This window comes from Salmo salar, chromosome ssa05 (genome assembly GCF_905237065.1).
Source record: "Salmo salar chromosome ssa05, Ssal_v3.1, whole genome shotgun sequence".
Taxonomy (NCBI): domain Eukaryota; kingdom Metazoa; phylum Chordata; class Actinopteri; order Salmoniformes; family Salmonidae; genus Salmo; species Salmo salar.
The window spans coordinates 90599410-90621335 of NC_059446.1; the positions used below are offsets into that span (position 1 = coordinate 90599410).

Genomic DNA, 21926 nt, shown 5'->3' on the forward strand with positions numbered 1-21926 from the left:
CTGTACCACCTCATCCTTTACCTACTGTAGAATCTATAGGCTGTACCTCCTCCTTTACCTCCTGTAGAATCTATAGGCTGTACCACCTCATCCTTACCTCCTGTAGAATCTATAGGCTGTATCACCTCATCCTTTACCTCCTTTACCTCCTGTAGAATCTATAGGCTGTACCACCTCCTCCTTTACCTCCTGTAGAATCTATAGGCTGTACCACCTCCTCCTTTACCTCCTGTAGAATCTATAGGCTGTACCACCTCATCCTTTACCTCCTGTAGAATCTATAGGCTGTATCACCTCCTCCTTTACCTCCTGTAGAATCTATAGGCTGTACCACCTCATCCTTTACCTCCTGTAGAATCTATAGGCTGTACCACCTCATCCTCATTGGCATTTTAAAAGCATTTTGCTTTGTTGTTTAATTCTTTCTTTCTTCTCTATTTCTTTTTCTCTCTCTCTCTCTGTTATTTTCTCTCTCTTTATCTCGTTCTAAGAAGTGGGGAGGAATGGGAATAGCAGCATTTTGTCCTTTAATCATCACGGGCAGGAAGCAGTCACAGACCTTCTGCTAGTTTGACCTTCTCTGCTTCTTGTCTCTGACATTTAGAGTCCCAAATGCCATCCTATTCCCTATCTAGTGCACTTAATTTGACCAGCTAGGACCCATAGGGTTTCAGTTAAAAGTAGTGCACTATTTTAAAGGGGATTTCCAGATGATTAAAAAAGGAGAGCAGTTGATAACATCAATAACAAAAAAAAATGATTCCTGTTTTTATTACAAGTTGCAACAGGGAAACGCCTCCAGATCAGAAGCAGAGCAAATGTCTTAACGGGGCCTTTTCTGAGAAAATCTCTTATATATATATATAAATATAAATCACACAGCACCAACATGTTATGGAAACAGCAGCCAGAGAGGCTATAGGAAGTCACAACGTCAGCCTCTCCAGAATCACACGGTGTTACAGAGACGTTATCAGTGTCCCCGGTCTGGAGCCAAACTTTAACCATAACACTGGCAGACATTTTGATAGTGTCAGTTAAACAGGTCAAAGGTAGAAACATCAGCACTTAGTTACAATAGAGAATTATAGACTAACAGGTGACATGGTTAACTGCTGCTTCCCTTCCCCTAAGCGAATGCATCGGTCTGTGTCTCCCTGTACATACAATAACTAAGCAATAAGGCACGAGGGGGTGTGGTATATAGCCAATATACCACTAACCCCCGAGGTGCCTTATTGCTATAATAAACTGGTTACCAACATGATTAGAGCAGTAAAAACACACGTTTTGTCATACCCGTAGTATGATATACCACGGCTGTCAGCCAATCGGCATTCAGGGCTCGATCCACCCAGTTTATAATGTTTATTAAATATCAATCCATATCAACAGTGAATCAAATACAGGGTAATCATTTCCTGTTTTACTATTTTAGGTAACAGGGTGTCATATAGGACGCAGACCTTGGTGACAAACCCCAAGACGAGCAGCCTAATAGTCTGCTGATACGGTCAGGTCCTGCGATGACGTTTTAAAAATGTCTTTTGGATTAGTTTTTCTGTCCAGAAAGAGCACTGCCAAGAACACTGAGTCAACGGGTCAGACATTGTTCTGTTTTTCCCTAGAAAGGAAGCCTGTAAGAATTATAATACTGGTGAAACTAGAAGGAAGTTGAAATATCATACAGATGCCGTATCTTAATTCCAGTCAGTTTGCTACAGCAGGAAAATAATCATGCAGCAACAGGAAATGTGGATTATAATTACTCTACATTTTTTTTGCTTGGGCAAATCAAGTCTGACATTTTAAAGTGGAAATTACAAACTTTAGAAGTCTTTTAAAACCTTGAATACACTACAAGTTTGCATTTCCTGCTGTTCAAGACATTTCCTGCAATAACAGCTTCTATCCCCAAGCCATTAGACTGCTGAACAATTCATAAAAATTGCCACCGGACAATTTACATTTACCCCCCCACTCCCCACCCTCCCCTCTTGTACACTGCTGCTACTCCTACATGTGCGCCCTGTATAGAGCCTCTTTATTGTTATTCTTATTGTGTTACTTTTTATTATTAATATTTATTTTAGTCTACTTGGTAAGTATTTTCTTCTTCTTGAACTGCACTGTTGGTTAAGGGCTTGTAAGTAAGCATTTCACGGTAAAGTCAATACTTGTTGTATTCGGCGCATGTGGCTAATAAAGTTTGATCAAATTAAAATACGGCATCTGTATAGTTCCAGTTTTCGATGTAAAAACCCTAGTTTCAAATGAGCTGTCACATTCATTCCAGAAGCACTATTATAATTCAGGCTACCATCACGTTTTATAGTACTACCAGGTCATTAGCTTGTTTAAAATAGACATATTGATGCTGGTGTTGATGAACCTGAGGGTAACAGGATAAACAGTGTCAATTGGACAAGTCCATGTAGTCCCTCCCTGTTTGTCTGTTTTTCTTCCGTTTGGTGATTAACAAACACAATCCATATGTGCTGCTAGCTAGCTACCCTGGTTTTATGATAGGTCTACACAGGAAGAGCTGTTTATATGATAGGCCTACCCAGGAAGAGCTGTTTATATGATAGGTCTACCCAGGAAGAGCTGTTTATATGATAGGCCTACCCAGGAAGAGCTGTTTATATGATAGGTCTACCCAGGAAGAGCTGTTTATATGATAGGCCTACCCAGGAAGTGTTGTTTATATGATAGGTCTAACCAGGAAGTGCTGTTTATAGTGCATAGGTCTACCCAGGAAGAGTTGTTTATATGATAGGCCTACCCAGGAAGAGCTGGTTTTATGATAGGTCTTCCCAGTAAGAGCTGTTTATATGATAGGTCTAAACAGGAAGAGCTGGTTTTATGATAGGTCTAACCAGGAAGAGCTGTTTTATATGATATGTCTAAACAGGAAGAGCTGGTTTTATGATAGGTCTACCCAGGAAGAGCTGTTTATATGATATGTCTTCCCAGGAAGAGCTGTTTATATGATAGGTCTAAACAGGAAGAGCTGGTTTTATGATAGGTCTAACCAGGAAGAGCTGTTTATATGATATGTCTTCCCAGGGAAGAGCTGTTTATATGATAGGTCTAAACAGGAAGAGATGGTTTTATGATAGGTCTAACCAGGAAGAGCTGTTTATATGATAGGTCTAAACAGGAAGAGCTGGTTTTATGTTAGGTCTAACCAGGAAGTGCTGTTTATATGATAGGTCTAACCAGGAAGTGCTGTTTATAGTGCATAGAGAGAACATTGGAACAGTAAATCTTTGGTAACCATAGCGCTGCCATCGTCACCATGTTTACTTTGTGAGTCACTGCCCATTCCCAGAGGTTTCATCAGTTCAGTTGACACAACATCCCGTCGTCCCTCACTTGTATCAATATCGTTCCTATCTGACAGCGAACGTCATTCAGAAACGTTAACCGTGTGTAGAGGTTGTGTAAACGGTAAAGTTTATCTAGCTATTGTGTGTCAGTTTACACGGAGGTGAGGGTGGTCGATCCTACAGAGTTAAACAGCAGACCGTTATCTTTTAATAACGTGTTAGTTAGACTAACCCAGAGTCACAGGGAAAGGAAGCAGTGTTGGTTGTGGTGTTGTAGGGACATGCTTGTTTTTGCACCAACTGTTCAACTAACTTAGTGTGTGTGTGTGTGTGTGTGTGTGTGTGTGTGTGTGTGTGTGTGTGTGTGTGTGTGTGTGTGTGTGTGTGTGTGTGTGTGTGTGTGTGTGTGTGTGTGTGTGTGTGTGTGTGTGTGTGTGTGTGTGCACACGAACACTTGTGTATATGTGTAGAGGTCGGCAGGGGGCCACACGACTAACCGTTGCCCATGTCCATGAGCACTGCAGCCATTCCACTACCATAAACTCACATAACATTGTAGTGACTATACAGGTGAGTATGGAATGCTCTAAGAATGCTCTAAGAATGCTCTAAGAATGCTCAACTGGAATGCTGTAAGAGTAGAGTTAGACTGGGGAAATGGCTCCATGTCAGAGTAGGGTTAGACTGGGGAAATGGCTCCATGTCATTGCAGGGAGAATACTGAGTAATTGGGATAATGTGATTTACCTGGAGAGAAGAGTGTAGAGAGACTGAGTGCCTGTGAGTTCCTATTTCACAGTCTGTTATCTAAACCCAGCTACCTTATAAACCAAGCCCGTCATTCCTCCTGTCCTGGCTGAAATATATTACCACTGATTGGTTTGGTAATGGACTATTTATCAGTCTGGATGGGTGAGACTTTACTCTAGATGTCTGTCTGTCTGTCTGTCTGTCTGTCTGTCTGTCTGTCTGTCTGTCTGTCTGTCTGTCTGTCTGTCTGTCTGTCTGTCTGTCTGTCTGTCTGTCTGTCTGTCTGTCTGTCTTTGTTGTCTGTCTGTCTGTCTGGAGGAGAGAGTCGTAAGAGAGATTAGAGTGTGCTTTTGGAATACGTTGTATCTTTTATTTATTTTTTAAATTATCCAATTGTTAGTTACAGTCTTGTCTCATCGCTGCAACTCCCGTACGGACTCGGGAGAAGCGAAGGTCGAGAGCCGTGTGTCCTCCGAAACACAACCCAACCAAGCCGCACTGCTTCTTGACACAATGCCCACTTAAACCGGAAGCCAGCCGCACCAATGTGTCGGAGGAAACACCGTACAACTAGTGACCGTGTCGGGCGTGCACTGCGCCCGGCCCGCCACAGGAGTCGCTAGTGCGCGATGGGACAAGGACATCCCTGCCGGCCAAACCGTCCACTATCCTGGACAACGCTGGGCCAATTTTGCGCCCAGCCCATGGTTCTCCCGGGTCATGGCCCGGCTGCAACAGAGCCTGAACTGGAACCCAGGATCTCTAGTGGCACAGCTAGCGCTGCGATGCAGAGCCTTAGACCACAGCCCCGACTCTGGAGACCCGTATACGTCTCTTTGAGTGAGTGAGGTGGGAACTTAACTGAGTTTTACTGAGATGGATGTAGTGAGAGTAGAAAGTTAGTATGGATGGAATCAACTCAGAAACTCAAGACGACTTTGTCTGCTTTAAACCCAAACCAGGAGGTGGATAACACCTAATAGTGTATGATGAGAATCTTACAGTAGCCAATACATATTATCTGTTTGGTTAGTGACTGTAATAGCAAGGTCACCTGGTGATTTCTATAGTTCAATAGGTTTTACTGCAGTATGCAATGGTGTACTAAATCACAGCAGTGTTGTGTTTTCTTGTAAAACTGCTGTGGAGACTGAAACCTTAGTGGTGGTGGCTGCCTCAGCTCGATTGGCTCTGCTCTCTCTCTCTCTCTCTCTCTCTCTCTCTCTCTCTCTCTCTCTCTCTCTCTCTCTGTCTTTTCTTTATATCCTGACTGCTATGCTATCTGAGCAGGATGTTCTGATCTCGCTTAGCAGCATGCTCCTCTCTCCCTCCCTTCCTCCTCCACCTCCTACTCCTCCACCTCTTTCTCCGTCCCCTCGCATCCACCTCTCACTGGCTCCCTCCATTAAACTCCACCCTCTCTCACTCTATACAGTACCTCCTCTCTATCTCTCTCCTCCCTGTCTTCACTGGCCATCCCCCCCCCTTCTATACCTCCCTCTCTCCCTCCTCCCTCCTCTCCCTCCTCCCCCGGCTGTGTGGCTGGCTGGCAGGTCCTGTCCTGTCAGCCCGACCAGGCAGAGGGAGGCAGACCCAGGCAGGTAGAAGATGTCCTTGTGTGTGACATCAGAGCATGGGGGTGTTAGCGGAGCAGGAATAGGAGGTACAGCCAGGAAGAAGCAGCAGTGTGGGCCTCCTCTACCCGACTGCTCTGGCTCCTCTGACTGCTGCTGCTGCTGCAGTCTCTTTCAGGCTACCTCCTCTTCCTCCACCTCCTTCACCACCTCCTCCTCCACCCAGGGCCGGACACGCAGCTTCTCCCTGCTCCCTCCTCCACTCAGCCACCACCACCCTGCCCCGCCCGTCGCCTCCTCCTTCATCTCCAACACCTCCTCCTCACCTGGTACCCAGAGAAAGCCTCTCTACCCTGGGGTTGGAGGGGTCGTCACCATCACCCATCACAGATCCCCTGCTGCGGCCCGCCGGGCCAGGACCCAGAACAACCAGAACTACCACCCTGCTCCAGGGAGGCTGAGCCAGGTCAAAGAGGTAGGGCTGCTGCTCTGGTAGGACTGTAGGTAGGTAGTACTGCTCTGGTAGGACTGTAGGTAGGTAGTACTGCTCTGGTAGGACTATAGGTAGGTATTACTACTCTGGTAGGGCTGTAGGTAGGTAGTGGTGCTCTGGTAGGACTATAGGTAGGTAGTACTGCTCTGGTAGGGCTGTAGGTAGGTAGTACTGCTCTGGTAGGACTGTAGGTAGGTTGTACTGCTCTGGTAGGACTGTAGGTAGGTAGTACTGCTCTGGTAGGGCTGTAGGTAGGTAGGTAGTACTGCTCTGGTAGGACTGTAGGTAGGTAGGACTGCTCTGGTAGGGCTGTAGGTAGGTAGTACTGCTCTGGTAGGACTGTAGGTAGGTAGGTAGTACTGCTCTGGTAGGGAAGTAGGTAGGTAGGTAGGTAGTACTGCTCTGGTATTACTGTAGGTAGGTATTACTGCTCTGGTAGAGCTGTAGGTAGGTAGTACTGCTCTGGTAGGACTGTAGGTAGCTAGGTAGTACTGCTCTGGTAGGACTGTAGGTAGCTAGGTAGTACTGCTCTGGTAGGACTGTAGATAGGTAGTACTGCTCTGGTAGGGCTGTGGGTCTGTAGATTGTGCTCTGGTAAAGCTGTAGATAGGTTGTACTGCTCTGGTAGGGCTGTAGGTAGGTAGGTAGTGCTCTGGTAGGGCTGTAGGTAGGTAGTACTGCTCTGGTTGGACTGTAGGTAGGTAGTACTGCTCTGGTAGGGCTGTAGGTAGGTAGTACTGCTCTGGTAGAGCTGTAGGTAGGTAGTACTGCTCTGTTAGGGCTGTAGGTAGGTAGTACTGCTCTGGTAGGGCTGTAGGTAGGTAGTACTGCTCTGGTAGGGCTGTAGGTAGGTAGTACTGCTCTGGTAGGACTGTAGGTAGGTATTACTACTCTGGTAGGGCTGTAGGTAGGTAGTGGTGCTCTGGTAGGGCTGTAGGTAGGTAGTACTGCTCTGGTAGGACTGTAGGTAGGTAGTACTGCTCTGGTAGGACTGTAGGTAGGTAATACTGCTCTGGTAGGGCTGTAGGTAGGTAGTACTGCTCTGGTAGGGCTGTAGCTAGGTATTACTGCTCTGGTAGAGCTGTAGGTAGGTAGTACTGCTCTGGTAGGACTGTAGGCAGGTAATACTGCTCTGGTAGGACTGTAGGTAGGTAGGTGGTACTGCTCTGGTAAAGCTTTAGGTTGGTAGTACTGCTCTGGTAGGGCTGTACGTCTGTAGATAGTGCTCTGGTAAAGCTGTAGATAGGTTGTACTGCTCTGGTAGGGCTGTAGGTAGGTAGGTACTGCTCTGGTAGGGCTGTAGGTAGGTAGTACTGCTCTGGTAGGACTGTAGGTAGGTAGTACTGCTCTGGTAGGACTGTAGGTAGGTAGTACTGCTCTGGTAGGGCTGTAGGTAGGTAGTACTGCTCTGGTTGGACTGTAGATAGGTAGTACTGCTCTGGTAGGTCTGTAGGTAGGTAGTACTGCTCTGGTAGGACTGTAGGTAGGTAGTACTGCTCTGGTAGGGCTGTAGGTAGGTAGTACTGCTCTGGTAGGACTGTAGGTAGGTAGTACTGCTCTGGTATGACTCTCGGTAGGTACTACTGCTCTGGTAGGGCTGTAGGTAGGTAGTACTGCTCTGGTAGGACTGTAGGTAGGTAGTGGTGCTCTGGTAGGGGCTGTAGGTAGGTAGGTAGTACTGCTCTGGTATAGCTGTAGATAGGTAGTACTGCTCTGGTAGGACTGTAGGTAGGTAGGTAGTACTGCTCTGGTTGGGCTGTAGGTAGGTAGTGGTGCTCTGGTAGGGCTGTAGGTAGGTAGGTAGTACTGCTCTGGTATAGCTGTAGATAGGTAGTACTGCTCTGGTAGGACTGTAGGTAGGTAGTACTGCTCTGGTAGTGCTGTAGATAGGTTGTACTGCTCTGGTAGGACTGTAGGTAGGTAGGTAGTCATTTCTGCTCTGGTAGGGCTGTAGATAAGTAGTACTGCTCTGGTAGGGCTGTAGGTAGGTAGGTAGTACTGCTCTGGTAGGGCTGTAGGTAGGCAGTTCTGCTCTGGTAGGGCTGTAGGTATGTAGTGGTGCTTTGGTAGGGCTGTAGGTAGGTAGGTTGTACTGCTCTGGTAGGACTGTAGATAGGTAGTACTGCTCTGGTAGGGCTGTAGGTAGATAGGTAGTACTGCTCTGGTAGAGCTGTAGGTAGGTAGGTAGTACTGCTCTGGTAGGGCTGTAGGTAGATAGGTAGTACTGCTCTGGTAGGGCTGTAAGTAGGTAGGTTGTACTGCTCTGGTAGGGCTGTAGGTAGGCAGGTAGTACTGCTCTGGTAGGTCTGTAGATAGGAAGGTAGTACTGCTCTGGTAGGGCTGTAAGTAGGTAGGTAGTACTGCTCTGGTAGGGCTGTAAGTAGGTAGGTAGTACTGCTCTGGTAGGGCTGTAGGTAGGTAGGTAGTACTGCTCTGGTAGGGCTGTAGGTAGGTAGGTAGTACTGCTCTGGTAGGTCTGTAGATAGGAAGGTAGTACTGCTCTGGTAGGGCTGTAGGTAGGTAGGTTGTACTGCTCTGGTAGGGCTGTAAGTAGGTAGGTAGTACTGCTCTGGTAGGACTGTAGGTAGGTAGTACTGCTCTGGTAGGACTATAGGTAGGTATTACTACTCTGGTAGGGCTGTAGGTAGGTAGTGGTGCTCTGGTAGGACTATAGGTAGGTAGTACTGCTCTGGTAGGGCTGTAGGTAGGTAGTACTGCTCTGGTAGGACTGTAGGTAGGTTGTACTGCTCTGGTAGGACTGTAGGTAGGTAGTACTGCTCTGGTAGGGCTGTAGGTAGGTAGGTAGTACTGCTCTGGTAGGACTGTAGGTAGGTAGGACTGCTCTGGTAGGGCTGTAGGTAGGTAGTACTGCTCTGGTAGGACTGTAGGTAGGTAGGTAGTACTGCTCTGGTAGGGCTGTAGGTAGGTAGGTAGGTAGTACTGCTCTGGTATTACTGTAGGTAGGTATTACTGCTCTGGTGAGAGCTGTAGGTAGGTAGTACTGCTCTGGTAGGACTGTAGGTAGCTAGGTAGTACTGCTCTGGTAGGACTGTAGGTAGCTAGGTAGTACTGCTCTGGTAGGACTGTAGATAGGTAGTACTGCTCTGGTAGGGCTGTGGGTCTGTAGATTGTGCTCTGGTAAAGCTGTAGATAGGTTGTACTGCTCTGATAGGGCTGTAGGTAGGTAGGTAGTGCTCTGGTAGGGCTGTAGGTAGGTAGTACTGCTCTGGTTGGACTGTAGGTAGGTAGTACTGCTCTGGTAGAGCTGTAGGTAGGTAGTACTGCTCTGGTAGAGCTGTAGGTAGGTAGTACTGCTCTGTTAGGGCTGTAGGTAGGTAGTACTGCTCTGGTAGGGCTGTAGGTAGGTAGTACTGCTCTGGTAGGACTGTAGGTAGGTATTACTACTCTGGTAGGGCTGTAGGTAGGTAGTGGTGCTCTGGTAGGGCTGTAGGTAGGTAGTACTGCTCTGGTAGGACTGTAGGTAGGTAGTACTGCTCTGGTAGGACTGTAGGTAGGTATTACTGCTCTGGTAGGGCTGTAGGTAGGTAGTACTGCTCTGGTAGGGCTGTAGGTAGGTAGGTAGGTAGGTAGGTAGGTAGGTAGGTAGGTAGGTAGGTAGTACTGCTCTGGTAGGACTGTAGGTAGGTAGGTATTACTGCTCTGGTAGGACTGTAGGTAGGTAGGACTGCTCTGGTAGGTCTGTAGGTAGGTAGTACTGCTCTGGTAGGACTGTAGGTAGGTAGGTAGTACTGTTCTGGTAGGGCTGTAGGTAGGTAGTACTGCTCTGGTAGGGCTGTAGCTAGGTATTACTGCTCTGGTAGAGCTGTAGGTAGGTAGTACTGCTCTGGTAGGACTGTAGGCAGGTAATACTGCTCTGGTAGGACTGTAGGTAGGTAGGTGGTACTGCTCTGGTAAAGCTTTAGGTTGGTAGTACTGCTCTGGTAGGGCTGTACGTCTGTAGATAGTGCTCTGGTAAAGCTGTAGATAGTTTGTACTGCTCTGGCAGGGCTGTAGGTAGGTAGGTACTGCTCTGGTAGGGCTGTAGGTAGGTAGTACTGCTCTGGTTGGACTGTAGGTAGGTAGTACTGCTCTGGTAGGGCTGTAGGTAGGTAGTACTGCTCTGGTAGGACTGTAGGTAGGTAGTACTGCTCTGGTAGGGCTGTAGGTAGGTAGTACTGCTCTGGTTGGACTGTAGGTAGGTAGTACTGCTCTGGTAGGTCTGTAGGTAGGTAGTACTGCTCTGGTAGGACTGTAGGTAGGTAGTACTGCTCTGGTAGGGCTGTAGGTAGGTAGTACTGCTCTGGTAGGACTGTAGGTAGGTAGTACTGCTCTGGTATGACTCTCGGTAGGTACTACTGCTCTGGTAGGGCTGTAGGTAGGTAGTACTGCTCTGGTAGGACTGTAGGTAGGTAGTGGTGCTCTGGTAGGGCTGTAGGTAGGTAGGTAGTACTGCTCTGGTATAGCTGTAGATAGAGGTAGTACTGCTCTGGTAGGACTGTAGGTAGCTAGGTAGTACTGCTCTGGTAGGACTGTAGATAGGTAGTACTGCTCTGGTAGGGCTGTGGGTCTGTAGATTGTGCTCTGGTAAAGCTGTAGATAGGTTGTACTGCTCTGATAGGGCTGTAGGTAGGTAGGTAGTGCTCTGGTAGGGCTGTAGGTAGGTAGTACTGCTCTGGTTGGACTGTAGGTAGGTAGTACTGCTCTGGTAGAGCTGTAGGTAGGTAGTACTGCTCTGGTAGAGCTGTAGGTAGGCAGTACTGCTCTGTTAGGGCTGTAGGTAGGTAGTACTGCTCTGGTAGGGCTGTAGGTAGGTAGTACTGCTCTGGTAGGGCTGTAGGTAGGTAGTACTGCTCTGGTAGGACTGTAGGTAGGTATTACTACTCTGGTAGGGCTGTGGGTAGGTAGTGGTGCTCTGGTAGGGCTGTAGGTAGGTATTACTGCTCTGGTAGGACTGTAGGTAGGTAGTACTGCTCTGGTAGGGACTGTAGGTAGGTATTACTGCTCTGGTAGGGCTGTAGGTAGGTAGTACTGCTCTGGTAGGGCTGTGGTAGGTAGGCAGGCAGGTGGGCAGGTAGGTGGGTAGGCAGGTAGGTAGGCAGGTAGGTAGGTAGGGGGTAGTACTGCTCTGGTAGGACTGTAGGTAGGTAGGTATTACTGCTCTGGTAGGACTGTAGGTAGGTAGGACTCCTCTGGTAGGTCTGTGGGTAGGTAGTACTGCTCTGGTAGGACTGTAGGTAGGTAGGTAGTACTGTTCTGGTAGGGCTGTAGGTAGGTAGTACTGCTCTGGTAGGGCTGTAGCTAGGTATTACTGCTCTGGTAGAGCTGTAGGTAGGTAGTACTGCTCTGGTAGGACTGTAGGCAGGTAATACTGCTCTGGTAGGACTGTAGGTAGGTAGGTGGTACTGCTCTGGTAAAGCTTTAGGTTGGTAGTACTGCTCTGGTAGGGCTGTACGTCTGTAGATAGTGCTCTGGTAAAGCTGTAGATAGTTTGTACTGCTCTGGTAGGGCTGTAGGTAGGTAGGTACTGCTCTGGTAGGGCTGTAGGTAGGTAGTACTGCTCTGGTTGGACTGTAGGTAGGTAGTACTGCTCTGGTAGGGCTGTAGGTAGGTAGTACTGCTCTGGTAGGACTGTAGGTAGGTAGTACTGCTCTGGTAGGGCTGTAGGTAGGTAGTACTGCTCTGGTTGGACTGTAGGTAGGTAGTACTGCTCTGGTAGGTCTGTAGGTAGGTAGTACTGCTCTGGTAGGACTGTAGGTAGGTAGTATTGCTCTGGTAGGGCTGTAGGTAGGTAGTACTGCTCTGGTAGGACTGTAGGTAGGTAGTACTGCTCTGGTATGACTCTCGGTAGGTACTACTGCTCTGGTAGGGCTGTATGTAGGTAGTACTGCTCTGGTAGGACTGTAGGTAGGTAGTGGTGCTCTGGTAGGGCTGTAGGTAGGTAGGTAGTACTGCTCTGGTAGGTCTGTAGATAGGAAGGTAGTACTGCTCTGGTAGGGCTGTAGGTAGGTAGGTTGTACTGCTCTGGTAGGGCTGTAAGTAGGTAGGTAGTACTGCTCTGGTAGGGCTGTAGGTAGGTAATACTTCTCTGTTAGGACTGTAGGTAGGTCGGTAGTACTGCTCTGGTAGGGCTGTAAGTAGGTAGTTCTGCTCACGTAGGGCTGTAGTAGGTAAGTAGTACTGCTCTGGTACGCCTGGGGGTAGGTAGGTAGGTAGGTAGTACTGCTCTGGTAGAGCGGTAGGTAGGTAGTACTGCTCTGGTAGGACTGTAGGTAGGTAGTACTGCTCTGGTAGGGCTGTAGGTAGGTAGTACTGCTCTGGTAGGACTGTAGGTAGGTAGTACTGCTCTGGTAGGGCTGTAGGTAGGTAGTACTGCTCTGGTAGAGCTGTAGGTAGGTAGTACTGCTCTGGTATGACTCTCGGTAGGTACTACTGCTCTGGTAGGGCTGTAGGTAGGTAGTACTGCTCTGGTAGGACTGTAGGTAGGTAGTGGTGCTCTGGTAGGGCTGTAGGTAGGTAGGTAGTACTGCTCTGGTATAGCTGTAGATAGGTAGTACTGCTCTGGTAGGACTGTAGGTAGGTAGGTAGTATTGCTCTGGTTGGGCTGTAGGTAGGTAGTGGTGCTCTGGTAGGGCTGTAGGTAGGTAGGTAGTACTGCTCTGGTATAGCTGTAGATAGGTAGTACTGCTCTGGTAGGACTGTAGGTAGGTAGTACTGCTCTGGTAGTGCTGTAGATAGGTTGTACTGCTCTGGTAGGACTGTAGGTAGGTAGGTAGTCATTTCTGCTCTGGTAGGGCTGTAGATAAGTAGTACTGCTCTGGTAGGGCTGTAGGTAGGTAGGTAGTACTGCTCTGGTAGGGCTGTAGGTAGGCAGTTCTGCTCTGGTAGGGCTGTAGGTATGTAGTGGTGCTTTGGTAGGGCTGTAGGTAGGTAGGTTGTACTGCTCTGGTAGGACTGTAGATAGGTAGTACTGCTCTGGTAGGGCTGTAGGTAGGTAGGTAGTACTGCTCTGGTAGGGCTGTAAGTAGGTAGGTTGTACTGCTCTGGTAGGGCTGTAGGTAGGTAGGTAGTACTGCTCTGGTAGGTCTGTAGATAGGAAGGTAGTACTGCTCTGGTAGGGCTGTAAGTAGGTAGGTAGTACTGCTCTGGTAGGGCTGTAAGTAGGTAGGTAGTACTGCTCTGGTAGGGCTGTAGGTAGGTAGGTTGTACTGCTCTGGTAGGGCTGTAAGTAGGTAGGTAGTACTGCTCTGGTAGGTCTGTAGATAGGAAGGTAGTACTGCTCTGGTAGGGCTGTAGGTAGGTAGGTTGTACTGCTCTGGTAGGGCTGTAAGTAGGTAGGTAGTACTGCTCTGGTAGGGCTGTAGGTAGGTAATACTTCTCTGTTAGGACTGTAGGTAGGTCGGTAGTACTGCTCTGGTAGGGCTGTAAGTAGGTAGTTCTGCTCACGTAGGGCTGTAGTAGGTAAGTAGTACTGCTCTGGTACGCCTGGGGGTAGGTAGGTAGGTAGGTAGTACTGCTCTGGTAGAGCGGTAGGTAGGTAGTACTGCTCTGGTAGGACTGTAGGTAGGTAGTACTGCTCTGGTAGGGCTGTAGGTAGGTAGTACTGCTCTGGTAGGACTGTAGGTAGGTAGTACTGCTCTGGTAGGGCTGTAGGTAGGTAGTACTGCTCTGGTAGAGCTGTAGGTAGGTAGTACTGCTCTGGTAGGACTGTAGGTAGGTAGTACTGCTCTGGTAAGCTGTAGGTAGGTAGTACTGCTCTGGTAGGGCTGTCGGTAGAGAGTACTGCTCTGGTAGGACTGTAGGTAGGTAGTACTGCTCTGGTAGGGCTGTAGGTAGGTAGGTAGTACTGCTCTGGTAGGGCTGTAGGTAGGTAGGTAGGTAGTACTGCTCTGGTAGGGCTGTAGGTAGGTAGTACTGCTCTGGTAGGGCTGTAGGTAGGTAGTACTGCTCTGGTAGGGCTGTAGGTAGGTAGTGGTGCTCTGGGAAGGCTGCTTCCTTTATGACTGGAGATCTCATAGGAGATGAGGCTAGGCTACGATCATGTCACGGCTGGTCCAACCTGTCTCTCTGACATCCCAGCACCCTGCCTGGTTCAACCTGTCTCTCTGACATCCCAGCACCCTGCCTGGTTCAACCTGTCTCTCTCTGACTTCCCAGCACCCTGCCTGGTTCAACCTGTCTCTCTGACTTCCCAGCACCCTGCCTGGTTCAACCTGTCTCTCTGACTTCCCAGCACCCTGCCTGGTTCAACCTGTCTCTCTGACATCCCAGCACCCTGCCTGGTTCAACCTGTCTCTCTCTGACTTCCCAGCCCCCTGCCTGGTCCAACCTGTCTCTCTGACATCCCAGCACCCTGCCTGATCCAACCTGTCTCTCTCTGACATCCCAGCAGTCAGACAGACATCCAGACAGACATCCAGACAGACAGTCAAACAGACAGACATCCAGACAGACAGACAGTCAGTCAGACAGTCAAACAGACAGACAGTCAGTCAGACAGTCAAACAGACAGACAGTCAGTCAGCACATGAAGGTGTTTTCTCAGCAGATGTATTTGTGTTCTCAGTATGTAGCGTGGACATTGCTATAGCTCTGCTTCAGCATTATTACAGCGTTGCTATAGCGTCGTTACAGCGTTGCTATAGCGTCATTACAGCGTTGCTATAGCGTCGTTACAGCGTTGCTATAGCGTTGTTACAGCGCTGCTATAGCGTCGTTACAGCGTTGCTATAGCGTCGTTACAGCGTTGCTATAGCGTCTCTTTCACTTTGTTACAAAGTCAACATCCTGATTCCATTAGTCATGCTGATTCCATGTGTACTACCTCACCAGTCTATGTGTACTACATCGCCATCCCCATGGTGACACGACAGAGTAGACATCTCTCTCCTTCTCCTCCCCCTTTCCCACTCCTCCTCCTCTCCCCAAGTCGTCCCCCTCCTCCTCCTCCTCCCCCTCATCCCCTCCCCCTCGTCCCCCTCCTCCTGTCCACCTCCCCTCCTCCTCCTGCCCCCCCCACCTCCTCTCCTCTCCCCCTCTTCCTCCTCCTCCTCCCCCCCTCCTCTCCCCTTCCTCCCCCTCCTCCCCCCTCCTTCTCTCCCCCTTCTCCCCCTCTTCCCCCTCCTCCTCCTCCTGTCCCCCTCCTGAGTATGAGAGAGAGAGAGAGAGAGAGAGAGAGAGAGAGAGAGAGAGAGAGGAGGAGAGAGAGAGAGAGAGATAGGGAGAGAGAGGGAGGGGAAGACAGTGAGGAAGACAGTGAGAGATAGAGCAAGGGAGAGAAAGTGAGATGGAGATTGAGAGACAGGGAGAAGGAGAACAATTTAGATTGAGAAAGAGAGATAGAAAGAGAGGAAGGGACTCTGGAAAAGAGAGAGAGAGATGGAGAGGGGGAAGGTACTCCAGAGAGAGAGATGGAGAGGGGGAAGGTACTCCAGAGAGAGAGAGAGAGAGAGATGGAGAGGGGGAAGGTACTCCAAGAGAGAGAGAGAGAGAGAGATGGAGAGGGGGAAGGTACTCCAGAGAGAGAGAGAGAGATGGAGAGGGGGAAGGTACTCCAGAGAGAGAGTGAGAGAGAGATGGAGAGGGGGAAGGTACTCCAGAGAGAGAGAGAGATGGAGAGGGGGAAGGTACTCCAGAGAGAGAGAGAGAGAGATGGAGAGGGGGAAGGTACTCCAGGAGAGAGAGAGATGGAGAGGGGGAAGGTACTCCAGAGAGAGAGAGAGAGAGATGGAGAGGGGGAAGGTACTCCAGAGAGAGAGAGAGATGGAGAGGGGGAAGGTACTCCGGAGAGAGAGAGATGGAGAGGGGGAAGGTACTCAGAGAGAGAGAGATGGAGAGGGGGAAGGTACTCCAGAGAGAGAGAGATGGAGAGGGGGAAGGTACTCCAGAGAGAGAGAGAGAGATGGAGAGGGGGAAGGTACTCCAGAGAGAGAGATGGAGAGGGGGAAGGTACTCCAGAGAGAGAGATGGAGAGGGGGAAGGTACTCCAGAGAGAGAGAGAGAGAGAGAGAAAGAGATGGAGGGGGAAGGTACTCCAGAGAGAGAGAGAGAGGGGGGGAAGGTACTCCAGAGAGAGAGAGCGAGAGAGAGAAAAAGAGATGGAGGGGGAAGGTACTCCAGAGAGAGAGAGAGAGGGGGAAGGTACTCCAGAGAGAGAGAGAGATGGAGAGGGGGAGGGTACTCCAGAGAGAGAGAGAGCGAGAGAGAGAGAGGGGGGAAGGTACTCCAGAGAGAGAGAGAGAAAGAGATGGAGGGGGAAGGTACTCCAGAGAGAGAGAGAGAGAGAGAGAGAGAGGGGGAAGGTACTCCAGAGAGAGAGAGAGATGGAGAGGGGGAGGGTACTCCAGAGAGAGAGAGATGGAGAGGGGGAAGGTACTCCAGAGAGAGAGAGATGGGGAGGGGGAAGGTACTCCAGAGAGAGAGAGATGGGGAGGGGGAAGGTACTCCAGAGAGAGAGAGAGAGAGATGGAGAGGGGGAAGGTACTCCAGAGAGAGAGAGAGAGAGATGGGGAGGGGGAAGGTACTCCAGAGAGAGAGAGAGAGAGATGGAGAGGGGGAAGGTACTCCAGAGAGAGAGAGAGAGAGAGATGGAGAGGGGGAAGGTACTCCAGAGAGAGAGAGAGAGAGATGGGGAGGGGGAAGGTACTCCAGAAGAGAGAGAGAGAGAGATGGAGAGGGGGGAAGGTACTCCAGAGAGAGAGAGATGGAGAGGGGGAAGGTACTCCAGAGAGAGAGAGATGGAGAGGGGGGAAGGTACTCCAGAGAGAGAGAGAGAGATGGAGAGGGGGAAGGTACTCCAGAGAGAGAGAGAGAGAGATGGAGAGGGGGAAGGTACTCCAGAGAGAGAGAGATGGAGAGGGGGAAGGTACTCCAGAGAGAGAGAGAGATGGAGAGGGGGGCAGGTACTCCAGAGAGAGAGAGAGAGATGGAGAGGGGGGAAGGTACTCCAGAGAGAGAGAGATGGAGAGGGGGAAGGTACTCCAGAGAGAGAGATGGAGAGATGGAGAGGGGGAAGGTACTCCAGAGAGAGAGAGATGGAGAGGGGGAAGGTACTCCAGAGAGAGAGAGAGAGATGGAGAGGGGGAAGGTACTCCAGAGAGAGAGAGATGGAGAGGGGGAAGGTACTCCAGAGAGAGAGAGAGAGATGGAGAGGGGGAAGGTACTCCAGAGAGAGAGAGATGGAGAGGGGGAAGGTACTCCAGAGAGAGAGAGAGATGGAGAGGGGGACGGTACTCCAGAGAGAGAGAGAGATGGAGAGGGGGGAAGGTACTCCAGAGAGAGAGAGAGTGATGGAGAGGGGGAAGGTACTCCAGAGAGAGAGAGAGATGGAGAGGGGGAAGGTACTCCAGAGAGAGAGAGAGGATGGAGAGGGGGAAGGTACTCCAGAGAGAGAGAGAGAGAGATGGAGAGGGGGAAGGTACTCCAGAGAGAGAGAGAGATGGAGAGGGGGAAGGTACTCCAGAGAGAGAGAGATGGAGAGGGGGGAAGGTACTCCAGAGAGAGAGAGAGATGGAGAGGGGGGAAGGTACTCCAGAGAGAGAGAGAGATGGAGAGGGGGAAGGTACTCCAGAGAGAGAGAATGGAGGGGGAAGGTACTCCAGAGAGAGAGAGTGATGGAGAGGGGGAAGGTACTCCAGAGAGAGAGAGAGATGGAGAGGGGGGAAGGTACTCCAGAGAGAGAGAGAGTGATGGAGAGGGGGAAGGTACTCCAGAGAGAGAGAGAGAGAGAGATGGAGAGGGGGGAAGGTACTCCAGGAGAGAGAGAGAGAGAGATGGAGAGGGGGAAGGTACTCCAGAGAGAGAGATGGAGAGGGGGAAGGTACTCCAGAGAGAGAGATGGAGAGGGGGAAGGTACTCCAGAGAGAGAGAGAGAGATGGAGAGGGGGAAGGTACTCCAGAGAGAGAGATGGGGAGGGGGAAGGTACTCCGAGAGAGAGAGAGATGGAGAGGGGGAAGGTACTCCAGAGAGAGAGAGAGAGATGGAGAGGGGGAAGGTACTCCAGAGAGAGAGAGAGAGAGATGGAGAGGGGGAAGGTACTCCAGAGAGAGAGATGGAGAGGGGGGAAGGTACTCCGAGAGAGAGAGAGAGATGGAGAAGGGGAAGGTACTCCGGAGAGAGAGAGATGGAGAGGGGGGAAGGTACTCCAGAGAGAGAGAGAGATGGAGAGGGGGAAGGTACTCCAGAGAGAGAGATGGAGAAAGGGAAGGTACTCCAGAGAGAGAGAGAGAGATGGAGAGGGGGAAGGTACTCCAGAGAGAGAGAGAGAGATGGAGAGGGGGAAGGTACTCCAGAGAGAGAGAGAGATGGAGAGGGGGAAGGTACTCCAGAGAGAGAGAGAGATGGAGATGGAGAGGGGGAAGGTACTCCAGAGAGAGAGAGAGATGGAGAGGGGGAAGGTACTCCAGAGAGAGAGATGGAGAGGGGGAAGGTACTCCAGAGAGAGAGAGAGAGATGGAGAGGGGGAAGGTACTCCAGAGAGAGAGATGGAGAGGGGGAAGGTACTCCGAGAGAGAGAGATGGAGAGGGGGGAAGGTACTCCAGAGAGAGAGAGAGATGGAGAGGGGGGAAGGTACTCCAGAGAGAGAGAGAGAGATGGAGAGGGGGGAAGGTACTCCAGAGAGAGAGATGGAGAGGGGGGAAGGTACTCCAGAGAGAGAGATGGAGAGGGGGAAGGTACTCCAGAGAGAGAGATGGAGAGGGGGAAGGTACTCCAGAGAGAGAGAGAGATGGAGAGGGGGAAGGTACTCCGAGAGAGAGAGAGATGGAGAGGGGGGAAGGTACTTCAGAGAGAGAGAGATGGAGAGGGGGAAGGTACTCCAGAGAGAGAGAGAGATGCAGAGGGGGAAGGTACTCCAGAGAGAGAGAGATGGAGAGGGGGAAGGTACTCCAGAGAGAGAGAGATGGAGAGGGGGAAGGTACTCCAGAGAGAGAGAGAGATGGAGAGGGGGAAGGTACTCCAGAGAGAGAGAGATGGAGAGGGGGAAGGTACTCCAGAGAGAGAGAGAGCGACAGTGATCTGAGACTAAAGGCTGTCTTTTCTATTCTGCTGCGTCTGTCAGAGTTAAAGCAGCCAGCCATCGAGGTGGAGAATATTCAGCACAAATGTCCTGTCTCTACTCTGTGTCAGGACCAAATCATTCATCAGACCGGATCATGCCAGAGGGAGTACGCATTGGTTTAAAATTACATCAAAACAAGGGAAATGTTACGCTCATTTAGCAGGGTTGGGTCATTTCTATGATAAAGGTGGATGGGTGGATGGGTTTATGGGGTTTTGTCAGGCGGCAGCCTTGTGTGTCTTCACTCCCCTCTGGATACTGGAGATAAGATTTATATGGAGAGTTATGAATGGAGGGAGGGAGGAGAGGATGCTGGGAACTGGAGGGAGGAGAGGATGCTGGGAACTAGAGGGAGGGAGGATGCTGGGAACTGGAGGGAGGGAGGAGAGGATGCTGGGAACTGGAGGGAGGGAGGAGAGAATGCTGGGAACTAGAGGGAGGGAGGATGCTGGGAACTGGAGGGAGGGAGGAGAGGATGCTGGGAACTGGAGGGAGGAAGGAGAGGATGCTGGGAACTGGAGGGAGGGAGGAGAGGATGCTGGGAACTGGAGGGAGGGAGGAGAGGATGCTGGGAACTAGAGGGAGGGAGGAGAGGATGCTGGGAACTGGAGGGAGGGAGGAGAGGATGCTGGGAACTAGAGGGAGGGAGGAGAGGATGCTGGGAACTGGAGGGGGAGGATGCTGGGAACTGGAGGGAGGAAGGAGAGGATGCTGGGAACTGGAGGGAGGGAGGAGAGGATGCTGGGAACTGGAGGGAGGGAGGATAATGGGAACTGGAGGGAGGAAGGAGAGGATGCTGGGAACTGGAGGGAGGGAGGAGAGGATGCTGGGAACTGGAGGGAGGGAGGATGCTGGGAACTGGAGGGAGGGAGGAGAGGATGCTGGGAACTGGAGGGAGAGAGGAAGAGGATGCTGTAACTCGAGGGAGGAGAGGATGCTGGGAACTGGAGGGAGGGAGGAGAGGATGATGGGAACTCGAGGGAGGAGAGGATGCTGGGAACTGGTTAAGGAAAAGCTTCCATTTCTCATCTGTCAAAAAATTTGACAGTTGAAGTTATATAAACTTCTCTTTGTAGAAATAGATGTTATATCTTGAGTGTATTAGAACATCTGCTGCGGTGTGACAGGTGTCCTGACATTTTGCTTCCATATCCTGGAGCTGAGAGTTCTTCATCCTCCTCTTCATCAGGGTTCTGATTCTGGGCCTCTATTAACTCTCCCTGGATTAACCTCTAAAGTCCAAGATAACATATTCAATTGTTTTTAAGATGGTCATACCCTGGATCATTTAGCTATGTGAATTTTAGGACCCCTGTAGGTATATTTATTATTATTATATAATACTTGGTCTTTACTACTAGAAACACATTGAATAACACATTCATAAATGGCAGCAAAACAAAAAGACAGTCCAAAAATAAATGATAAGGAATAAGGTTTTGAAGTTTCTGTCCTATATCTAGGAGATATAAGAAAGCTCAGAAAATATTTTTTATTTTTTTGGGACACATATTCAACCACTTATATTTGTTGTCACAAAATGACCTCGACACTTCTGTTCATGTGTATGTGTTACATCATCGTGATGGTGTAACGCGGGTCGTACAAAGGGGACCAAGGCGCGGCGTGTGAAGTGCTCATACTTTACTTTAATTATGAAGACACTTAGAACAAAACAACAAAAGGTCCTACTAAATATGACCTTCAATTAGAGGCAACGAGGAACAGCTGCCTCCAATTGAAGGTCAACCCAATAAACCTCAACATAGAAATAGATAAACTAGAAACTCAAACATAGAAATAGAGAACATAGAAGAAACACAAAAACACCCCCTGTCACGCCCTGACCACTCTACCACAGAAAATAACAACTTATATTGGTCAGGACGTGACAGTTGGTGAGAGTCTCATCTTACCATAGAGGGGTCATATTAGTTTATAGACCAAACCGTTCGGACGCTACAGACGTTTCCGTGAGAAGACAGATTTTCAGGATGTTTCATGGTCTGACAAACACCGCTGTAGCTCGGACACCTTCCACCACAGATGCAGAAGGCCGGCGTACAGTAGACGGAGGTGGGGGATTGAGACACAGCTCATGCAACAATAAAAACCCCCGGATATCTCTAGTTTAAACTGATGGATTTTGATGGAGATTTTCTTATTATGTCACTTAGATTGTCCCGTCAATACACTCTTCTTTTGCTTCCTGAGATAGGACTGACTGCATGGCTCTGGCCTTTAAACAGCTGTGGCTCTCCCCAGGAATTAGCTGAGTTCTGTCTCCACAGACAGGTGGATCTGTATTTAAAACAGGAAGTGCAGTGTCTGGTTCATAGACGTCTCTCCTCTCCTGGGTGTTGGAGATAAACCTGGATGTGGATGGATGGTGGTCTGAGCCTCAAACACTAAAATCTAACTCTACCTTTTTTAATGGAGGGAAATCTAGCATGACCTAGATTACTATATTACTACTTGTATATGTCGTTTTTATTAGATTACAGAGCCAGGCGGATAACAGACGTACAACCCTAAGCAGGGGATTTCACTTCTTCCTCATCAGCAATGCATGTTTTCATTGGTTGAGCATGGATAGTACATGGGGAAATTCCTTTTCCGTAAGGAAGAACAGCACACCAGGATTTTGAGCAAGGTAAACTGATGCTTTCAGTGCTTCTGGGTAATTTCTATCTGGAGCCATCTGATGACAGGCCCTGGGAA

General features: G+C 49.7%; 1 protein-coding gene across 1 annotated transcript in view; it reads left to right on the forward strand.

Annotated features, from left to right (window-relative positions):
• Nucleotides 1-5583: 5583 nt before the first annotated feature.
• Nucleotides 5584-21926, forward strand: part of LOC123724060 (oxysterol-binding protein-related protein 10) — a 94019-nt gene continuing 77676 nt past the window's right edge. Inside the window, exon 1 of the mRNA XM_045717777.1 lies at nucleotides 5584-6131. Within this exon, the coding sequence (XP_045573733.1) occupies nucleotides 5691-6131 (441 nt within the window). The 5' untranslated portion in view covers nucleotides 5584-5690. The remainder of the gene's footprint in view (nucleotides 6132-21926) is intronic.